Raw genomic sequence first — 23,417 nt, 5'->3', positions numbered from 1 at the left:
TAGTGAGAGTACTGTAGGTAGAATCTAGTGAGAGTACTGTAGGTAGAATCTAGTGAGAGTATGTATTAGGTAGTCGGGATTTATCCTGGAGTGTCCCAACAGTTGTGTTACCGTTGCCCAATAGTTTTGCAGTGCGCTTGGGAGGAAGTTATCTTTGATCAGCTCCAGGAAGAAGTTGGATTTATCCCTCTCGCTGGGGATTTGCAAAACTAATCCACCCTCCAGCGACAAGTGTGAGTAGGTCAGGACAGAGGCTTGGGCAGTGGATACCTGTGATACCAGGAACACGCTGCTTGCTGTCTTCAGGTCATCAAACCATGCCTGCCACCTGTAATGTTTATACCACAGAAATAGGATCTGGCCTCGAGTTAGTTCGCTAGCTAGCTGGAGTCTTTGTTCTGTTTCTTTATTCTACCTCCATCCACACACAGCTTCCCTTCTACTCTGTCGACAGCCATTCAACCAGAATCACCTTTGAGAAAAGAGTGAAAAGAATCTCTGTGTGTGTGTGTGTGACATCAGAGAGGTTTGTCAGTGCGTGGAGGATTGGGTGGGGTTGGAGGTCAGAGGTCGGTGATAGGGTCACAGGGATGGTCTTGTGTTTCACCCAAAGATGTGGGGCCTCTGTTCCTGTTCTACCCAGGCTAGGCCCTGCTGAATGGGACCAAAGAGCGCGGAAGTGAGAGAGGGAAATTAAAACTTGTGTTTTCAGGTATCTAGATGATACAGATCTTAATGGCTTGTTATTAGAGCCGGTGGGAGGGGGCGGTGTGTGTAGGGTGAGGGTCTCCGGTGGTCATATGAGAGACTGGGTGAACTTTTGGACCCCCAACAGAGGCTGCTCTATATTTGGTAGTTGAAGCGCGGCTGACGACCCCTTCTAGTGACCCCGTGACCCCCACACCTGCTCTCCCTCCGACAGCAGCACTTCCATCCTCTTATTGTGCCCATAGCGTCAGATATTCACTTCTCTCTCCCTCTCTCTCTTTTCCGTAGCTAACTACAGCCTGGCGAGGATACAGACTGTAAGTTATTTGTGTCGAGGTAATGGAGTCAAGCTCATAGAGTTATGATGACTGTATGTTACTATGTTTCATGGCTTCAACTACGTTGTGTTGAGGTTATGCTGCTATCTGTTGTTTACAATGATTATTTCCTACCATTCGCGAAACGCCTGTTTATGTCATTAGTTGCCTATATGGTAAGCATACTAAGCAATACATAGACCATAGAAGGTAAATGTGATTTTTCTGTTCTGGTTGTGTGTATGTCCCTTTCAACGCCACTGTGTCATCCCCAGTGTGTGATCAGTCCCGGAATCCCTGTTCCTTATTTAGTTCCCAGGGGTTAAGGGTCAGGGGGTGCGTAGGGAACATATGAATGACTGCTTGTTATCAGGTGCTGGACAAAAGAACCTGTGTATATGTGTCGCAGGCAGGCAGCAGGAAACTTGGGATTCACAGTGCTAGCGCTCAACTCAGAGCTAAATAAGAAACACAAGCCAATCAATAACCACTAACTCACAAATAAACCATTGAAAACAAAATAAAATCCTCTAGACCATATCACATTTACATTTTGGTCATTTAGCAGTATCCAGAGCGACTTACAGTCAGTGCATTCAGCTAAGGTAGTTAAGTAAGTCAACAACATGTCTCAGTCATTGCTTTGTCATTATGGAGTATTGTGTGTAGCTTGATGAGAAAAAACAACAACAATTTTATCAATTTTAGAGTAAGGCTGTAACATAACAACATTTGGAAAAAGTCAAGGGGTCTGAATACTTTCCGAATGCACTGTAAGTCAACTACATGTCTGTCAGTGCCAGTCAAACCTTCCTCAATAAAGAAGCTATCAGCAAAATCAGTGTTAGTAAGAAAAGATAAAGGGAAGGTAAAGGGGGATACCTCGTCAGTTGTACAACTCAATGCATTCAACTGAAATGTGTCTTCCCCATTTAACCCAACCCCTCTGAATCAGAGAGGTGCGGGGGGCTGCCTTAATCGACATCCAAGATTACGTTTTAGTGCAAGAAAGACAACAGTGGTGTTTTAATAATAAAAGAATGAACCGGATCGAGAGAGGCTTATACGTTAATATCTTGTTGAATTGCACATAGCAAATGCACAGAGGCCAATCTTTTTGGTTGAGTCGTGTTCCCTCCCTTTCTAAGTATCTTAGTTCTCATCAGTAGGCAGGTGACCTCTGACCCCGATACAGTAAATGGTGTTGGTCCATCCTGTCACCCAGCCTGGCAACTCATCTGACACGTCTGCTTTTTATGTAATGGCTTCTCCCATGAACCCTCCACTTCTCTTTCCTTCCTCCTATGCCCCATATCTTTCATCCCCTCCTCCATTCACTAGAGCTGTGGCCTCAGGAGGAGCTGGCCACCATTTGATTGGTTAGCTAATGTTGGCTCTATGACCAAACGGTGACCTGTGAGCTCTAATGTTGGCTCTATGACCAAACGGTGACCTGTGAGCTCTAATATTGGCTCTATGACCAAACGGTGACCTGTGAGCTCTAATATTGGCTCTATGACCAAACGGTGACCTGTGAACTCTAATGTGGGCTCTATGGCCAAACGGTGACCTGTGAGCCCTAATATTGGCTCTATGACCAAACGGTGACCTGTGAGCTCTAATGTTGGCTCTATGGTCAAACGGTGACCTGTGAGCTCTAATGTTAGCTCTATGGTCAAACGGTGACCTGGGAGCTCTAATTTTGGCTCTATGGCCGAACAGTGACCTGTGAGCTCTAATATTGGCTCTATGACCAAACGGTGACCTGTGAGCTCTGTGGGCTCTATGACCAAACGGTGACCTGTGAGCTCTAATGTTGGCTCTATGGCCAAATGGTGACCTGTGAGCTCTGTTTTTTACATTGTAGAATAATAGTGAAGACATCAAAACTATGAAATAACACATATGGAATCATGTAGTAACCAAAAAAGTGTTATGTTATATTTGAGATCCTTCAAATAGCCACCCTTTGCCTTGATGACAGCTTTGCACACTCTTGGCATTCTCTCAACCAGCTTCACCTGGAATGCTTTTGAAGGAGTTCCCACATATGCTGAGCACTTGTTGGCTGCTTTTCCTTCACTCTGCCTTCCGACTCATCCAAAACCATCTCAATTGGGTTGAGGTCGGGTGATTGTGGAGGCCAGGTCATCTGATGCAGCACTCCATCACTCTCCTTCTTGGTCAAATAGCCCTTACACAGCCTGGAGGTGTGTTGGGTAATTGTCCTGTTGAAAAACAAATGATAGGCCCACTAAGCCCAAACCAGATGGGATGGTGTATCGCTGCAGAATGCTGTGGTAGCCATGCTGGTTAAGTGTGCCTTGAATTCTAAATAAATCACAGACAGTGTCACCAGCAAAGCACCACCACACCATAACACCTCCTCCATGCTTTACGGTGGGAACTACACATGCGAAGATTGTCCGTTCACCCACACCGCGTCTCACAAAGACACGGTGGTTTCAACCAAAAATCTCAAATTTGGACTCCAGAACAAAGGACAAATTTCCACCGGTCTAATGTCCATTGCTCGTGTTTTTTCATCAAGGCAAAGGGTGGCTATTTGAAGAATCTCAAATATAACATATATTTTGATTTTGTTTAACACTTTTTTTTGGTTACTACATGATTCCATATGTGATATTTCATAGTTTTGATGTCTTCACTATTATTCTACAATGTAAAAATAAAGAAAAACCATTGAATGAGTAGGTGTGTCCAAATTTTGGACTTGTAGTGTAATTTCATTGAAATGACTTGGAAACAACGTTGATTCAACCAGTGTGTGTGCCCAGTGGGCTCTCACTCTGTCTCTCTCTCTCTTGCACACATTCTCCCCCTGTGCTTCCTCTCCCTCCTCCTGTCCCTTTTCCCCTCCCCCTCCCTGCCCCTCTTTCGTTCTAATTTCATTATTCCCCCTTTCCGTCTAATTGGCACCTCGTTTCAGGGGGCTCCTAATTGGAGCAGGGAAACAGGTGGCGCCACTCTGTTGTGATGATTCTTGTTAGCGCTGCAGTCTCTGTAATCTCTTTGTTTATGCAGTGTGAATGTATGAACTCCTGATGCTGTGTCCCGCTGCGCCACTCACCCATGGTGAACCCTGACGCCCCTCCACCACCCTTCCGACACCCCCGCTCTGCTCTCCGCCCCCCCCACCCTCGCCCCTCGTTACTGTCAAAGTCCGTGATGTGGGCCGCTGTGGATGGCTGCCCTCGCCCATGAACAGGGACAAGGGGCTGGTTGCCCTAGACTGGCTGGGGGCTGTGGTAAACTCCCTGGGGCAGGCCTCGGGAGGAGGAGAACGAATGTGATGGATGGTGGGTGGATGGTAGGAAGGACGAAACTGGTGTCGATCATCTTTGTGCGGCAGATGGAAGTGGTGACAGTGGACGAGCTGTTAGCTGGAGTGAATAATAATTCAAATACTGAGCTGTATTGTATGCTCAAATATATATATATATATTATAATATAACAATTGCTCAGAGAAAGACATTTTGGTTAACAAATAATACTTTTTTCTCTCAAAGGTAGGGGTCAAAATTATTGACAGATATAAATATTCTTATAAATGAAGTAGTCAGAAGTTTAGTATTTGGTCCCATATTCCTAGCACACAATGACTACATCAAGTTACAGAGGGTCAAAGGTCATACCCCCAAGACTTGCTAACCTCTCACCATTACCAATAACTGGGGAGGTTATCATGGCTTGGGGTTATGATCTTTGACCCTCTGTAACTTTCTCACTCATCATTATTCACAATTAATTCAGGATTATCCGTAATCATAGTAGTATCCACATTAATGTAGAAGTGTTTAGAAACATATTATATTATTATTTACAATAAAAGTGACTCCAAAGTGACACAATACATTATTTACCATTCATTTCTATTGGGCACAAAATAATCTGAAACACAACCATAACAAACAGCAAATGTGTAGAGTCACCAGCTTGATGTAGTCATTGGTGCTAGGAATATGGGACCAAATACTAAACTTTTACTACTTTATAAGAATCTTTAGGGGTGTCCCAAAAAATATTTATTGTTAAACAAAATAGTTTTCACTGAGCAATTTTATGAGTATAAAATAATGTAGTTTCCCAAATTTTTGGGTGTCAATCATTTCAGACCCCACATTATATGTCGTCTCTTATAACTGTTTCTCATTTGACCCCCACCATCCCTCTTGATCTTCTAACCGGGTCTGGGTCTATGTCCAGGTCCAAGTTTAGGTCTGAGTTCAGGTCTGGGTCTAGGCCTGTCCAGCCTAATGTGTTCAGGCAGGTGTGGGGGTTAGTGAGGGTTTGTAGGTCAATGCTGTGCTCTGCTTGGCCATCAACACAACCCTTAATTAGTCTCCTACTGCTTACCGGCACCCTCCTTTCACTCTCTCCTCCTCTCCTCTCCACCACGCCACAATCTCCCTCTCTCCTCCTCTCCTCTCCACAACACCACAATCTCCCTCTCCTCCTCTCCTCTCCACCACACCACAATCTCCCTCTCTCCTCCTTTCTCTCGTTCAGTCGTTCTCCCTCGCTTTTCCTCTTTCCACACACTCACTCTTTTCTCTGTCTCTCTCGAACACACACCTCCCCCTCTGTCGTTCACTCACTCTTCTCTCTCATCGCTCGAACACACTGTGATGTCACGAGAGGCTGTGTCCTGGAGGGACGTTACATCCCCCTGAGGTGGCTGCAAACCCAGACAGCTATGGCTCCATCTGCTGGTATGGTCGGGAACTCCACCCCTCTATGGCCAATCTTCCCACGCAGCTGAAACAAATGAGGAGCTGATGAGCTGAAGGTTGGGGAAGTGAAGAGACACAGTCTCCAACCTGGGCTCTCTGGAGGACAGGAGTGCTGCACGTCCACTTCCATGAGGAATATAAGGATTTGGAGATACTTACCTTTGGGAAATACTCACCTTTGGATATATGCACCTGTGGAAATACGTGAGAGACATTCGGAAGGACTTTTTGCTGGGTTGGCCACTAGCTGCAACGTGGACTACAGTAAGGCTGGGGAAAAGTTATCTGAGCGAGTGAGAATTATGATTTTGGATGTGGAAGAGACATCCCTGAACTGTTAACCCTTAAAGAGCCACAAGAGAACAGAATTTTGTTATATTTTCGTTAATTTCCCAAGACCTATAATAAAATCCTTGTTTTGTTTGAACCTTGTCTCCTTGCACTACTTGAGCAATCCCGCTGAAAGCTGTGTAGCCTCTCGTGACGTCACAGATGGTGGAGAATACGGGCACGCTCAAGCGTTAATAGTGCATGTCAGAGGAGGATACCGAAGGTTTGATCACCCAGTTTTCCAAGTTGGCCGTAGGCTCCCCGCCCGACTGAAATGGAGGACATATTGAAAGCCCTTGTTGCTGGCCAGCAAGCCCAGATGCAAGTAAACGTGGCTCTCTTGGAGGAGCAAAAGAAAGCCAACCTTCTGAAGGCAGAGGAATTGCAGTTGCAGAGACAGAGGGTGGTCCAAAATACCCGCCCAATAAAGGCAAGTGACTTTATATCTAAGATGGGAGCTACCGATGACATTGAGGCATACCTGCATGCATTTGAGGCCACGGCCACTAGGGAAGCCTGGCCCAAGCAACAGTGGGTTGGTCTGTTAGCCCCCTTTCTAACCGGGGAATCACTGAATGCTGTCCGGGACCTGGGCCCTGACCAGGTTACTGACTATGATGCCCTGAAGTCTGAGATCCTCAGCAGATATGGACTCACAAAGTTTGGTATGGCCCAGCGCTTTCACGGCTGGACCTTCCAACCAGACCAACCTCCTCGGGCGCAGATGCATGAACTTGTCCGAATCGCAAGGAAATGGCTGGATCCGCAGAGGAATACAGCAGCGGCGGTGGTGGAGGCCGTTGTGGTGGATCGTTACCTACGCGCCCTGCCTTATGAGGCAAAACGGTTCATCAGTCAACAGGCCTTGACCACGGCTGATCTGACCGTGGAAGCTGTGGAAAAGTACCAGGCCACAGCGGAGATGCTGAATGCTTCCCGAAAAGACCCCAGGAGTGCGGCCCCACCACAAATGGGAAGAACCCGTCCAAAGGACCCCAAGGTCTCGAACCCAGCCACGTCAGGACTTATCCCGGCTCCAGGGGGAGCCAGAAACCAGGCAGGTCCAAGAAGAGTACACCAGGAGGGGGAAACTCGACAGTGTTACCGGTGTGGGGAGATGGGACATATCTCCTGGCAGTGTGGGAAACCAGCCGATGAACCTATGCCCACTGCGGAGTCCTCCAGCTCAGCACCCACACACCGTTTTGCCTCGCTCTTGGGAGTCGTAGATGGCGGCCCAGATCGACCCCCCCACCTGCCCGGTAACTGTGAATCACCATGATGTGGAGGCCTTACTGGATTCTGGTAGCCGGGCCACCCTGGTGCGTAAGGATTTGGTGGGCCCAACGTGTCTGACCCCGGGAAAGTCCTCCCAGTTTCCTGTGTCCATGGGGACACCAGAGAATACCCCATTACTGAACTTACAATGACCAGCACACGGGGAACCATACACACGACGGCGGGGGTGGTTGATTCCCTCCCCGTCCCTGTCCTAATTGGACGAGACTGCCCAGCCTTTTACCCACTCTGGAGAGAGTCTCAGGAGAGGATAACCCGAGTACCTCGGAAACGGAGAGGCAAGACTCATCCTGGGAAGGCTCCGGTGCAATCCTCCGAGTTACTCACTCCCGCCCGGGCTCTGATAGGGATGGCAGGTGCCCAGACCGACACAGAGACGGAGCTACAGAATCTGGACAAAGAACTGTCTGGTCTGAAGGGGACCGCTGAGAGGTATCGTTTGTTAAAGCAACAGTTAGACATGAAGACAGAAGAGTTAGATATCCTCCAGGCTAAACTCCAACAGAGCTCCTTCCCTAAGCAACAGGAGGAGCTGGAGAGGCTGCGCAGGACCATCGAGGAGTGTGAGGAGACCCTGCGCAGTAGTAAGGAGGTCCAGAAGAAGGCAGAGGAGAAGTACAAGGTGTTGGAGAACAAGATGAAGAATGCGGAGGCAGAGAGAGAGAAGGAACTGAAAGCTGCTCAACAGAAGCTAAACTCTGCTAAAACCAAGGCTGATGCGTTCAGTAAGAAACTCAAGGAGAGACAACAGGAGGCTGAGTCCCTGGTCCTAGAGTTGGAGGAGTTGAAGAGAGAGCAGTCTGGCAAGCACCACGGCAATGCGGACGCCCTCTATCGGCGTGATGCCTTCTTCGCTGCCTTTACCCCGACGAGGACGTCGGTCCCGAGGAGGGGGATGTGTGATGTCACGAGAGGCTGTGTCCTGGAGGGACGTTACATCCCCCTGAGGTGGCTGCAAACCCAGACAGCTATGGCTCCATCTGCTGGTATGGTCGGGAACTCCACCCCTCTATGGCCAATCTTCCCACGCAGCTGAAACAAATGAGGAGCTGATGAGCTGAAGGTTGGGGAAGTGAAGAGACACAGTCTCCAACCTGGGCTCTCTGGAGGACAGGAGTGCTGCACGTCCACTTCCATGAGGAATATAAGGATTTGGAGATACTTACCTTTGGGAAATACTCACCTTTGGATATATGCACCTGTGGAAATACGTGAGAGACATTCGGAAGGACTTTTTGCTGGGTTGGCCACTAGCTGCAACGTGGACTACAGTAAGGCTGGGGAAAAGTTATCTGAGCGAGTGAGAATTATGATTTTGGATGTGGAAGAGACATCCCTGAACTGTTAACCCTTAAAGAGCCACAAGAGAACAGAATTTTGTTATATTTTCGTTAATTTCCCAAGACCTATAATAAAATCCTTGTTTTGTTTGAACCTTGTCTCCTTGCACTACTTGAGCAATCCCGCTGAAAGCTGTGTAGCCTCTCGTGACGTCACAACACACATCTCCCCCCTTCTGTCGTTCACTCACTCTTTTCTCTCCTCGCTCGAACACACACATCTTCCTCTCTCCCCCTCTCTGTCGTTCACTCACTTTTCTCTCTCATCGCTTGAACACACACATCTTCCTCTCTCCCCCTCTGTCGTTCACTCACTCTTCTCTCTCCTCTCTCGAACACACACATCTTCCTCTCTCCCCCTCTCTGTCATTCACTCACTCTTCTCTCTCCTCTCTCGAACACACGCATCTTCCTCTCTCCCCCTCTCTGTCGTTCACTCACTCTTCTCTCTCCTCTCTCGAACACACACATCTCCCTCTCTCCCCCTCTCTGTCATTCACTCACTCTTCTCTCTCCTCTCTCGAACACACACATCTTCCTCTCTCCCCCTCTCTGTCATTCACTCACTCTTCTCTCTCCTCTCTCGAACACACACATCTTCCTCTCTCCCCCTCTCTGTCATTCACTCACTCTTCTCTCTCCTCTCTCGAACACACACATCTTCCTCTCTCCCCCTCTGTCGTTCACTCACTCTTTACTCTGTCTCTCTCGAATATACATACACCACTGTATTTCATATTTCAAACGACAACATGCTCCTAGCTACAGCGCCTTCAGAAAGTTTTCATACTGCTTGACTTATTCCACATTGTGTTGTTACAGCCTGAATTCAAAATGGATTCAATATAAAACAAATTCTCAGCCATCTACAAACAATATCCCATAATGATAAAGTGAAAACATGTTTTTAGAAATGTTTGCAAATGTATTAAAAATGAAATATATAAATATCTCATTTATAGAAGTATTCACACCCTGAGTCAATACATGTTAGAATCACCTTTGGCAGCGATTACAGCTGTGAGTCTTTCTGGGTAAGTCTAAGAGCTTTGCACACCTGGATTGTACAATATTTGCACATTATTTTTTTTTTAATTCTTCAAGCTCTGTCAAGTTGGTTGTTGATCATTGCTAGACAGCCATAGAGTCTTGCCATAGATTTTCAAGCCGACTTAAGTCAAAACTGTAACTAAGCCACAGGAACATTCAATGTCATCTTGGTAAGCAACTCCAGTGTATATTTGGCCTTGTGTTTTAGGTTATTGTCCTGCTGAAAGGTGAATTTGTCTCCCATTGTGTGTTGGAGAGCAGACCGAACCAAGTTTTCCTCTAGGATTTTGCCTGTACTTAGCTCTATTCAGTTTATTTTTATCCCAAAAAAAAACTCCCTAGTCCTTGCCGATGACAAACATACCCATAACTTGATGCAGCCACCACCATGCTTGAAAATAACGCTTTGTATTCGGCACAAAGTTAATTTCTTTGCCACATTTTTTGCAGTTTTACTTTAGTGCCTTATTGCAAACAGGATGCATGTTTTGGAATATTTTAATTCTGTACAGGCTTCCGTTTCACTCTGTGTAGTATTGTGTAGTACTCTTAGTATTGTGTAGTAACTACAATGTTGTTGATCCATCCTCAGTTTTATCCTATCACATCTGTTGCATCCTAAGATGCTGGGTTCTTTTTGACTGAAGACTCCGAAGCGTACTTATAATAAACAGAACATATTTATTTCATGTTCTCCTTAACATGTTCTCCTTAACACTCCCCAATACATCATTGAACTTTCACCGCCCTTGCATCACGTAATCCAATCACTTCAATGCAAGAACGGAAACCCCATTGTAATTTGTTAATTCAAATAACTCAACCCCTGCATACAAATCCCATTGGCTATTTGCAACCATTTAAAATCTGAACTCATTAACACATAATACATTTCTCAATACGTCACAACATCCATTAAACTCTAACTGTTTTAAAGTCACCATTGGCCTCATGGTGAAATCCCTGAGCGGTGTCCTTCCTCTCCGGCAATGAGTTAGGAAGTACACCTGTATTTTTGTAGGTACTGGGTATATTGCTACACCATCCAAATTGTAATTAATAACTTCACCATGCTCAAAGGGATATTCAATGTCATCTTTTTTTACCAATAGGTGCCCTTCTTTGCAAGGCATTGTAAAAACCTCCCTGGTCTTTGTGGTTGAATCTGTGTTTGAAATTCACAGCTCGACTGAGGGACCTTACAGATAATTGTATGTGTGGGGTACAGAGATGAGGAAGTCATTAAAAAGTCATGTTAAGCACTATTATTGCACACAGAGAGAGTCCATGCAACTTAATATGTGACTTGTGAAGCAAACTTTTACTCCTGAATTTGAGGCTTGCCATATCAAAGTTGTACACTTATTGACTCAAGACATTTCATCTTTTCATTTTTTATTCATTTGTAAAAATGTCTAAAAACATAATTCCACATTATGGGGTATTGTGTGTAGGCCAGTGACCCAATCTCAATTGAATCCATTTTAAATTCAGCACATCAAAATGTGGAAAAAGTAAAGGGGTGTGAATACTTTCTGAAGGCACTGTATCTTCCTGAGTATTCCCTTGTGTCCTCGGAATAATGATTTGCTTTCAAAATTCAAACCCTAGAGATCATGTGATGTAGAACCTGATGAAGGGGTAAATTGGCCAGAACATCAACAAGACCTCCTCATAACTTCTTGTAAAGGCTGTTGAGGAGAGGTGTGCGCTTGTGTGCATGTGTGCGTACATGAATGTGTGTGTGTGTACAAGAGGTGCTGTTCTTGGCTGACAACTGTAGTTGTTTTTGGCCATGGAAGTAAATGTACCTCTTTTATTGGCCCCTCTGTAACACTTGAGGTGGTCCTAAGCAGTCGCCGCCACCCAGAAACCCTTTGCAAATAATTAGCCTAATTTACCTTAATGCTAGCTACACATCGTGAGCTTAGAAGTCAGTTGCAATAAACTGTATGCATGTCAAAGGTAAATATTATGTGTTGGAAAATTGCGGCAGAAATGGGTATGGAGTTGATAAAATATGTTTTCCTGGCTGTTATGTGACTGGTGGCTATGGCTGCTGTGTTGTTTTCAGTTCTGGGGGCCATTCCAGAAAGCTTGATCAATACGTTTGCCAGCTACCTGTCCAATATTGCTTGAAATAATGTCATTTCGAGAAATAGACATTTACAAGGTATAATTGTGTTGATATCGAATTGTCTCATATCCAAGTCATTGGCTGAACTGCTGGACTGCGCACAGAAAGTTCAATGTTTTGAACTTCTTGAAAAGTAGTTAAAGGACCCCACCACCCATACATAACGGTACGTATATGTAAATTACAGATATCTAAATATGTTTAAGCTTTAAATGTACATATATCAACTGAGCTACACAGTGGCAGAATACCTGATCACTGTGACTGACCCAAAATTAAGGAAAGCTTTGACTATGTACAGACTCAGTGAGCATAGCCTTGCTATTGAGAGAGGCCACCATTGCCAAGTATAATTAATTAATGGAAAATGTTGCTTTTTACATTACATACTGTAGCTAAGCTACATTCAAATTCATTGCATAAAACCACACAGTTCAACATTTAAATCACAATAGAATGCTATGGTTGTCACGGATTCTGCCGAGGCTGCTCCTCCTCCTTGCTCGGGCAGGGTTCGGCGTTCGTCGTCTCCGGAGTACTAGCTGCCACCGATCGATGTTTCGGTGTTTGTCTAGTTTGTCTTGATTGTTTTCACCTGTTTCCCATTATGTTACATTGTATTCCCTTTGCAACCCCCTGTCTCTCACTGGTTTTTGTGTGTGATTGTTTTCCGTGAGGTTCGGCAGTGTTCGTGTGTATGCGTATTTTGTTCCTCCCTGTTTGGAGGTTTTGTTTGTATTTTTGATTACTGTGCAAGTAAAGTTCGTCTGCCAGTAGCTCGGTGTCCTGCGCTTGACTTCGCTCACAGCATACACGTCGCCCTGACAATGGTATACTTTGAAAAGTTTGAATGAATGACACATGACTGACAACTAAAAGAGTGCTTTCAATAATCTTAATTGTTTGCTCAAATAACTTGGTCCATTGTTGAATTGTGGCATAGGAGTCACTGGAAGGTCACATCTGAAACACAAAAATATAATTTACAAATGACCACTGTCCACTTAACATCTGTATTTGAAAATGATGTCTTTGAACATCAAATTGATACGCCTACTTAAAATGCAGATTCCTTCACCTCCAGTGTCCATTTTTGGATAATGTGGAGACAGAGTCACTGAAACAATTCCATACAAGATGAAGAATAAATAAGGGGTTAATGTTCATGAACACATTTTAATTTAATTGGGAACTAGCTAGCCAAATGATACAAAAGGCTACTTACATTGGCTGGGGACCAGAAGGATTCACTGCAGGAGGGAAAATATGATAATTTTTCGCTATAAATAATCCTAGCTAGCTCGCTAGCCAGTTCTAGATAGCAAGCAACACATTGCTTGGCTAGCCAAGAACATTTAACAATAGCTTTGGCCATTAAATGATCTCTAAAAGATGAGCCAGCTGGTTCTATGGCTGGTTCTATGGCTGGATTTGTCATAAACTTTGATTTAGGGAAAACTTTGCCACAGATGAAAACCACTGGCCTGTCTTTGACTATAGTTTTGGCATCTTCCATAAATTGCGGCCGTGAATCCGCCATAGAAATAGTTAGAAAGAATACGATGAAGCTCCGGTAATATGGGTAACTTTTGAAAGAGAGCTGATACGCATTTTTTTCTACATTGTAATGAACATGGTGCAATCTTTGGTAGGTAGGCTGCTGGCAGGCTTCGGCTGCGGTACAGCAAAGCCATGACCATTTTCTGGTAAAAAGGTGAAGGAGCATAAACATACGTTTGCACCCCCTTATTTTAATTTCCTCCATGGCTCAGGTGGCCAAGTGGACACAGGGCTGTTTGGCTCATCTCAGTCGCGAAGAGGGATAACTTTGCAGCTGTTTCTGATTTAATAAACAATGCCATGCTGGTGGGTGGTAACGTTCAAATAAAACCCAGACCTGAAGTTAAACGTTGGCTGAAAATAATTAATGTCATATCATAGGAAAAGACACCGCATTCACATGGATTTGCACGAAGTGGGCAGTTCGGATTTGTCACCTCAAGCCCAAATATATAATACTTTGACTAAAACAATAACTTATTGATTTAAATTGTTGTGCAACATCATGGGTAAGCTCTGGGCATAGTCTTTCAGCTCGAAAAAGTTTAAATTGCACTTGTTTCTCACCATTCATGAAAAGAGTGCATCAGTGATTCGTATTTCCTGCAAATTTCTGAACAAGTAACATCTGTGTTGCCAGTTAGCAGAAACGGTCATTTCTAAAGGCTTTCCCCAAAAAAACCTTCCCAATGAAATGTTGACTGCAAAGTAGGCCTACCTGGCAGAATGACATCATGATGATTTGGATCAATCGGGGGGGCATTTGTTTTGCAAACTCTCCCATCACATTAAACACCACTACAAGAACCACTACAGAAACACCGCTAGCCAAACGCAACAGTCTCTTCCTGGTGCGCATTTGAATTAACACTAGAACCGCTGTGCCTCGAGGGACCCCCCTTCAAGCTAATGAGCCTAACACAAGATGTTCATTTTTTTTGTTTTTGTGATTGAAAAACCTGACAAATTCTAAACCTGGAAAAACAAAACCGAAAAAAATAAGTATTTTCTTGTGCCCTATGTATTCCTGTCTGGGGAAACTGAGAGGATCATTGCATGTCATGATAAACCTTAAACGCAGACCAAAGAGCCCAACTCCCCCGTACCCCAGCAGACTATTGTATCTGTCTGTTGTGGTTTGGAAGGTTAGGAGTATTGTGTATTATGTACTATTATGTATAATATAGTAGTACTATGTATAATAATAGTACTATATGTACTTGTTATTCTCTGAAAATATAACATTTCTTCTTTCACTTCTCACCGATTTATCACCTTTTTGTGTCCTCACCAGTTTGCATCCCTGATTTTTGTGAGTGGTCTGCAGCACGGGTTCCTCTGTGGAATGCCCTCCCTAAATCTATCCAGACGTTTGTTTGTTTTGCCATTTTCCAAGAAAGGGAGATATTTGGGTTTGAGTGTTTGAGTTATTAGGCTCTGGCAGTCTGTGGAATAGATGGAAAGGTGATGGAAAATGTGTTTACTCCTCCCATTACTCCTCTGGGGTGTCTGCCTTAGGCTGCGTCCCAAATATCACCTTATTCCCTATATAGCTCACTACTTTTGACCAAGTGCCCTTTTGAACAGGGCCCCATAGGGATTAACTCCCAAGAAAGCCTTTCCTTCATATCAAACCTGCAATGTCCGCCGCGGCGGCCAGCTCTGAACTGATGGAATGCAATTAAGACGGAGAGAGGAGGAGGGAAAGAGACAGAGCTTGTGTTCTCTCTTGGATTCCTTCTGCTCGCCGTTTGCTTCTTGTGGTCTCTTTCGCTCCGGTTCGTGGCAGTTTGGTTGAAAGGTGAAAGGTCAATCAAGTTCAAATCCGTGTTGGGGTCAGAGGTGAGCTGCTGGCCTTCTCCTCTGACCCCATGGGCCCTGATGGCACCACATACGGAATATAGGGTGGCATCAACGTGATTACTTTCCAATCTACTGGAGCACACTGGGATCTGCCCCTGGCTGATTGCAGCAGCTCTTCAGCTAGGCTCAATGTATTGCAATGGAAATGGGAACTGAATATAAAGGATTTAGGCAGATTATGCTAAACTGTTTGTTAGTTTTACAAATTAAGTACACACTGTATATACAAAAGTATGTGGACACACCTTCAAATTAGTGGATTTGGCTATTTCAGCCACACCCGTTGCTGACAGGTGTATAAAATCGAGCACACAACCATGCAATCTCCATAGACAAAACATTGTTAGTAGAATGGCCTTACTGAAGAGCTCAGTGACTTTCAAAGTGGCACCGTCATAGGATGCCACTTTTCCAACAAGTCAGTTTGACAAATTTCTGCCCTGCTAGAGCTGCCCCGGTCAACTGTAAGTGTTGTTATTGTGAAGTGGAAATGTCTAGGAACAACAACGGCTCAGCCGTGAGGTGGTAGGCCACACAAGCTCACAGAACGGGACTGCAGAGTGCTGTCCTCGGTTGCAACACTCACTACCGAGTTCCAAACTGCCTCTGGAAGCAACGTCAGCACAATAACTGTTCGTCGGGAGCTTCATGAAATAGGTTTTCCATGGCCGAGCAGCCGCACACAAACCTAAGATCACCATGTGCAATACCAAGCGTCGGCTGGAGTGGTGTAAAGCTCGCCGCCAGTGGAAACGTGTTCTCTGGAGTGATGAATCACGCTTCACCATCTGGAAGTCCGACGGACGTATCTGGGTTTGGCGGATGCCAGGAGAATGCTACCTGCCAATATGCATAGTGCCAAAGTTTGATGGAGGAGGAATAATGGTCTGGGGCTGTTTTTCATGGTTCTGGCTAGGCCCCTTAGTTCCAGTGAAGGGAAACCTTAACGCTAAACCATACAATGATGTTCTAGACGATTCTGTGCTTCCAACTTTGTGGCAACAGTTTGGGGAAGGCCCTTTCCTGTTTCAGCATGACAATGCCCCCGTGCACAAAGCGAGGTCCATACAGAAATTGTTGTCAAGATCGGTGTGGAAGAACTTGACTGCCCTGCTCAGAGCCCTGACCTCAACCCCATCGAACACCTTTGGGATGAATTGGAACGCCGACTGCGAACCAGGCCTAATCGCCCAACATCAGTGCCCGACCTCACTAATGCTCTTGTGGCTGAATGGAAGCAAGTCCCCGCAGCAATGTTGCAATATCTAGTGGAAATCCTTCCCAGAAGAGTGGAGGCTGTTCTAGCAGCAAAGGGGGGACCACCTTCATATTAAGGCCCATGATTTTGGAATGAAATGTTCGACGAGCAGGTGTTCACATACTTTTGGTCATGTAGTGTATGTAAGTGCTGTGAGAGAGAGAAACCATTGAAGCCCTTTGCTTAAATTAGATTTCTGGAAATGTATTATAAATGTAGTTTAATAAATTATAGTCCGTGTCCGAATACCCATGCTAGCGTATGCGAAAAAATACTGTTTTTTATAGGATGTGACATTTCGAAAATAGTACTCCGAATGCATAATCTAATGCGCGATTGAGTTGACTCCCGTCATTTGTTCATTTTGGTACAGCACGTCAATTTATCTGATTATCAGCTGTTGTCAAACACGTGAGTCGGAAAAGACGAATTAATTATACTATGAAATGCTGAAATGAGTATGTAGTTTAAGTATGTAGTATGCTAGTATGGGTATTCGGACATTGTAACAATTTTAAGAGAGTGTGTGTGTGTGTGTGAGAGAGAGAGAGAATAAGCAGTGGGGACCGTGGTTTAATATAATAAATGCCATTTAGCAGATGCTTTTATCCAAAGCGACTTACAGTCATGCTTAACAGCTAAACTGTCTCAAATCGTAATTTCACACTCTGAGATAACAGTTGTGATAAGGGGAAAGATCAGATCAGTGTTGTAGTCCCGTGTAGCTCGGTTGGTAGAGCATGGCGTTTGCAACGCCAGGGTTGTGGGTTCGATTCCCACGGGGGGCCAGTATGAAAAAAAATATGTATGCACTAACTGTAAGTCGCTCTGGATCAGAGCGTCTGCTAAATGACTAAAATGTAAATGTTGTGATAAGGGTAAAGATCAGGTGTGTGTGTTGTGATAAGGGGAAAGATCAGATCAGTGTTGTGATAAGGGGAAAGATCAGTGTTGTGATAAGGGGAAAGATCAGTGTTGTGATAAGGGGAAAGATCAGTGTTGTGATAAGGGGAAAGATCAGATCAGTGTTGTGATAAGGGGAAAGATCAGATCAGTGTTGTGATAAGGGGAAAGATCAGGTCTGTGTTGTGATAAGGGGAAAGATCAGGTCTGTGTTGTGATAAGGGGAAAGATCAGGTCTGTGTTGTGATAAGGGGAAAGATCAGATTAGTGTTGTGAAAAGGGGAAATATTCTTGATTGCATTCCATTTGTTTAATTTTGACATATACACCTCTCTCTCACACACAAGCGCGCACGCACGCACACACACACACACACAGAGCGAGGTAAAGATTTAGACCAACAAAAATATTCAATGCTTTGGCTGATCAATAACCAATTTGAACAAGAATTTCAAACAGAACAGCACAGAAAGTTATGTAACGCCACACAATGACGGTCTTTTAAATTCCACTAGCAGCCCGTGGTGGAACACAGAACTGAACACGGGACCCTTTAATGTGGGTTAAATAGCATTAGCATATTAATGGGAGCAACAAGTGCCAGCTTTCTCAAGAGGGGCAAATCCATCAGTGCCGCCAGTCAGCAGTAGTCCAGGAGCCATTGGACAGCAGATGACCCTAGAGAGTAGAGTGGGAGTTTATTAAGCCAGCCAGAGACAAAAGCTCCCCCCCCCTCCAGCCCTTCCAACCCTCATCCCCTCCTCTTCTCCTCCCCCAACCCCTCTGCGGGCCCTTTCAGCCCGTCTGCCCTCATGCTGGGCCCTTGATGGATGCCCCCGCACTTCAGAGGGACAGTATGTGAGGGCGGGGCGGGTACCCAGTGTCCCAGTGTTTTGGAAAAGAGGTCCTCCTCCTCACATGTAATCCTGCGCCTCAAGCAAATCACCCCTGACAGCTACACTGCCAAAGTGAGACCACAAATCACCCCTGACCGCCACAAATAAGTTGCACACCTCTTCGTCTGCACACAGTCACACACACACAGTCACACACACACACACACACGTTGCTCCGCTAACAGGGGTGGAAAGGAGGAAATCTCGTCACAGTTTGTCGAAACCTTTCGGGGGCTGGACAAAGCTTGAAATCACACTTTGATTGAGTGGAGAAGGGTGGAGATAACAGGGGGTGAGTTTAGGGGACCCCAAGTAAGGGAGAGGGGTACGGAGAAGAGGGGAGGGCGGGACTGTTTATTTGTAGAGTAATTTAGAAAGAGGGTGCCCATTGTTAGCCGCTAATGACCAACGAGTAAAAAGAAGAGAAGTCTGGTAGTTGAATGAACCGAAAAACAAATATAGACAGGAATAGAAGAGAAACGAGAGTTCACTAGACATTTGGGTGTTTGTGTTGTCCTCCTCTTTTGTGAATTGCTTTTGTTGTTTTTTTTTTTACTGAGGGGCAGTTTGGGCGCCTGTTGGTGTGCTTTGTACCTCTCTTGGCTTCCTTCCCTCACTTTGCTCTCGTCAGAGACAGTGAGTTCTAAAGTAACAGTTAATGCCATAACAGCCTTCACAGAATACTCCCTCGGATCCACAGGCCTGCATGTGCACACATTTGCACGTCTGCAAGCACACAGGGGCGCAAGCATGCTGGCGCACACAGTCAGGGCGTGCGTGTCAGAGGGGGCGAGGTCGTTAGTAGCTGTGTGGTAAATGCCTTACAGGCAAGAGGAAAAGGAAATGACCTATTACTGTCTCACTCCATTTCTTTATTATTGGAAATGCTTTTGGCAGAGATGATGTCATCTCAGTTATAGCTACTCTGAAGGGGCTTAATATGTAGCCTAGTGTTTGAACCAGGGAGCAATGCTCTGTTGTTGGAGCTGATCTTGGTTCAGTTTTGGCATTTTTCCCCACTAATGGTTAAGGTTAGGATCTTCATGTCAACACACTGTAGGAGCACTGTAGTAACAGATACAGATGGATCTTCCCTGCCCACCATTAATCTTCTTATAGTCAATCTCTCTAAAATGTCATATATTTATGTAGGATGTTGATTGAATGAATGGTTTATGCATGCTGTTATGTACAATATTTGTGTGTGTGTGTGTGTGTGTGTCAATTGTCTTGAATTCAAGACTTTAGTTTGTAGACTGAAGTAGTATTATGTTTAGATGAAAATATATGCACACATTGACAAAACACAACATAATTTGGAGGGGGAAAATAATGCCTAGTCTATTTATCGATGTCAAGCCAAACTGGGATCAACCAAAGAGACAGAAGATCCCATTTGTTTTTCCACTGAGATTTCCTCCTGTTCATTTGCTTCACTATTTAACTGTGGATGCCAAAGATTCTCACTGGCGGGTCCTCTGCTTGTTTTGAGAGGACAAGAATGTCCTCACCCCTCTCTTGCCCTCACTAGCTTACCCCTTTAGCTTCCCCCCTCCTCTCCCTTGTTCCTCTCCCCAACCCATGACCCTACCCTCTTCTCCATGGGCAACAGAAGCTCAGGGAGGTGTGAGAGGAGCAGGCGGAGGAGCAGGGTTAGTGGTGGGGGTTCCAGCCCGGCCAGGAGCGATCAGCTGCCGCTTTGTTGTCTTATCCACAAGGAGTCCGGGGAGGGGAGAGAGGGCTGGCCCTGGCCCCGCTAGTACACTGCACTGTGAGAGAAACTTAACTCCTTGCTCTCTCTTTCTCTCGCTCTCTCTCTCTCTATCGCTCTCTCTCTAATGCGCTCTCTCTCTCTCTCTCTCTCTCTCTCTCTCTCTCTCTCTCACAGCTGGCCAGTCAGTGTGGAGCAGGAACTGTAATTGAGGCTGCTGTGTGTGTTGTACAGAGTGGAGTTTCTCACACCGTGGAGAGAGAGGAGATACACACATGCGCTCATTCCTCCGCCTCTGCACACACACACACGGGGGGCGAAAGAGAACCAGGGAGTTGAGACATTGTGCGGAGGCCGGAGCCTGAGGGAGTTCCCCCCTCATCTGTAGCCCGACTAGCAGTCGAGACACCATGGTGGTGCTATGGGAAGGAGCACACTGGAGCCATCTCATCTTGCTTGGACTGTTGTCTCTGCGCTACCAGACCTACGGTGAGTACTACTGAGTAGACTAACACACTACTCCGTACACTCTGTCTCTCTCTCTCGCTCTCTCTTTCACACGTACTCTCTCCCACACAGCTCTCCTCAGCCCTAGGGTTAGGGGTAGTCCCCAGGGGGGACTCAGGCTGGGGAACAGAACGTTTACTATCCGTGCTAAGGGACCTGACACTTTCAGACTGGTCACACTATACATTGGTTTGGAATATGTTGGGTGATATTTTACACATTAAGGATGACATGTACAGTACAGTAGTCCAGGTGTGGAATGCTTTAAAGTCATAGAGAATACACAGTTCCATTAGCCTTGCATGCTTTAAACAACGACAACGTGGTATTCAGTTCCCTTCTCATTTTGGTGGTATCAAAGTTGGTCTTTCCTCTATATTTCAATGGCCTTGGATCGAAAAAAGTGTCACTTTTTTGTTAGGTTTTACTTGGACAACTTTTTTCATTTATATTCACACAAATAACGGTTTAACACATGGCAATATAATATTGTTTCAACATCTAGATTCAAGAATATAACCTATTTTGAATGGAAGTAGACTTTGTTTTGGTGGATTACAGTAACAGATGAATTTAGAGAAAAATGAGGAAATTCTATTGGTCGTTATGACGAAAATTAATCTTCAAAGCAAGGGTTATAGGCTGCAAGCCATTTATCAATTTAATGTATTTTCTTGCTTGGTCTATCGTTCTATTTTTATTTATTGTAGTCATTGTAGTGGATTACAGTAACATAATTTTAGTGGATTACAGTAACATAATTGTAGTGGATTACAGTAACATAGCTTTATGGGAAATGTGAGTGAGCAGCCTGCTCTTAGTCCATGTTAGTTAGAGTTAGGGTTTGTTTAGTGGTGTGTAAGGCATCGTTCAGTGTCCCTGGCAGAGGCAGATAGATGGGGGTGTATTCATTAGGAACCAAACGGGCAGAAACAAGGAGGGACCTACCTGAATTTGTCCAATAAATAACTAAATGCTTTGCTACGGTCTGCACTAATGAATACATCCCAGAGCAGTCGGACAGCCAGGCAGGGATCCGCAGCTGTATCCCACTTGTTTGACACACTGTTGGACTCCCAGCTTAAAAACCACTCAACCCTCCTTCTGCCAGGGCACACAGTGATTGAGCTCTCTCACACACACGCGCGCGCGCGCACACACACACCTACACACATGCAGCCTCACAAAACACACACACACACAGACTCACGAAACACACGAATGCACACAGACTCACAAAACACTCATGCATGTGCACACACACACACACAGTGTTGCAGTGAGGGCACATCATCTAAAAATCACACATTCTACAAAAACCAGACGTTGTCCTAAGGAGTATTCAATCTAATAGAATTAACCTGAAAATTGTTGACCAATTTCTCTAAATTGTGCTTCTTATAGAAGAGATACAATGCGTTCAAACTGCATTTATAGACGTACGGTACCTTGTGTTTTGTGTCTGGTTCTATGTAGAGCCTATCAGGTGAAAAGGCTTAGTTTGGTTTCTGTAATGTTAAATAAACATAAGTAGTCATACCCGTTCAGCATAATGTATGTATGTCCATAAAGTATTGCTTTCTGTATGTTATACTTCTGTCATGTGCTGAAATGTACGAAAATCCACAACTTGCATTAAGTAGGTGACTACACTGTTTAGTACTGCAAACCAGCAAGAATCCATACAAAACCAACATTGTTTTCATTTAGTATTGTAGTTAACTCGGTGAGTTATTTTGTATTTGCTGATTATTATTTATTATATTATATTATTTAATTATTATTATTACTTCAATTATTTCTTCCTGGGTAATAATTTGTAACATATTCCAGTTTCCTTTAGTCTGGGGTTACTCTTATCAGCAGATAAATGAAGCATACATTTATTTAGATCAATGAAATGAAACCCCAATGACCTGGTCAGCTTTTAACCCTTCCCTTCTGTTGGATTCGGCCTACACCGTTTATGTTCCAGGTCAATTTGACCTGTACAGTAAATACATCAATATAGATATATGATTTAAACCTCCCAAAATATATTTTCTAGGAGCTGAGAATGTCCTATTTTCTTCCCAGGAGTTGATCGACACCCAATTGTTCAACATTTAGAGAGAAATGTTTGATTACTTTACCAAAGTCGTAAATAAATCAAATTATGACATTTTATGATATTTAGAAATGTCTGCCCAAAAAATAAAATATAAATGTAAATATCACATTTACATAAGTATTCAGACCCTTTACTCAGTACTTTGTTGAAGCACCTTTGGCAGCGATTATAGCCTTGAGTCTTCTTGGGTATGACGCTACAAGCTTGGCACACCTGTATTTGGGGAGTTTCTCCCATTCTTCTCTGCAGATTCTCTCAAACTCTGTCAGGTTGGATGGAGAGCGTCGTTGCACAGCTATTTTCAGGTCTCTCCAGAGATGTTCGATCGGGTTCAAATCCGGGGTCTGGATGGGCCACTCAAGGACATTCAGAGACTTGTCCTGAAGCAACTCCTGCGTTGTCTTGGCTGTGTGCTTAGTGTCGTTTTCCTGTTGGAAGGTGAACTTTCGCCCCAATCTGAGGTCCTGAGCTCTCTGGAGCAGGTTTTCATCAAGGATCTCTCTGTACTTTGCTCAGTTCATCTTTCCCTCGATCCTGACTAGTCTCCCAGTCCCTGCCACTGAAAAACATCCCCACAGCATGATGATGCTGCCACCACCATGCTTAACCATAGGGATGGTGCCAGGTTTCCTCCAGACGTGACGCTTGGCCTTCAGGCCAAAGAGTTCAATCT

The 23,417-nt window shown here is 44.7% G+C and overlaps 1 protein-coding gene across 3 annotated transcripts in view; it reads left to right on the top strand.

Annotated features, from left to right (window-relative positions):
- The window catches only part of LOC121584379 (bone morphogenetic protein receptor type-1B), a 148,507-nt gene that overhangs the window by 88,353 nt on the left and 36,737 nt on the right, over positions 1-23,417 (top strand). For 2 of the 3 annotated variants that reach the window (XM_041900216.2, XM_041900217.2), the window contains one exon: positions 20,305-20,616. In XM_041900216.2, the coding sequence (XP_041756150.1) occupies positions 20,538-20,616 (79 nt within the window). In that variant the 5' untranslated portion in view covers positions 20,305-20,537. Of the gene's footprint in view, positions 1-20,030; positions 20,188-20,304; positions 20,617-23,417 lie in introns of those variants that run through there. The other variant, XM_041900215.2, reaches the window with a different exon arrangement.

This window comes from Coregonus clupeaformis, chromosome 16 (genome assembly GCF_020615455.1).
Source record: "Coregonus clupeaformis isolate EN_2021a chromosome 16, ASM2061545v1, whole genome shotgun sequence".
NCBI classification, from domain to species: Eukaryota; Metazoa; Chordata; class Actinopteri; order Salmoniformes; family Salmonidae; genus Coregonus; species Coregonus clupeaformis.
This window is presented reverse-complemented; position numbering and strand designations above follow the sequence as displayed.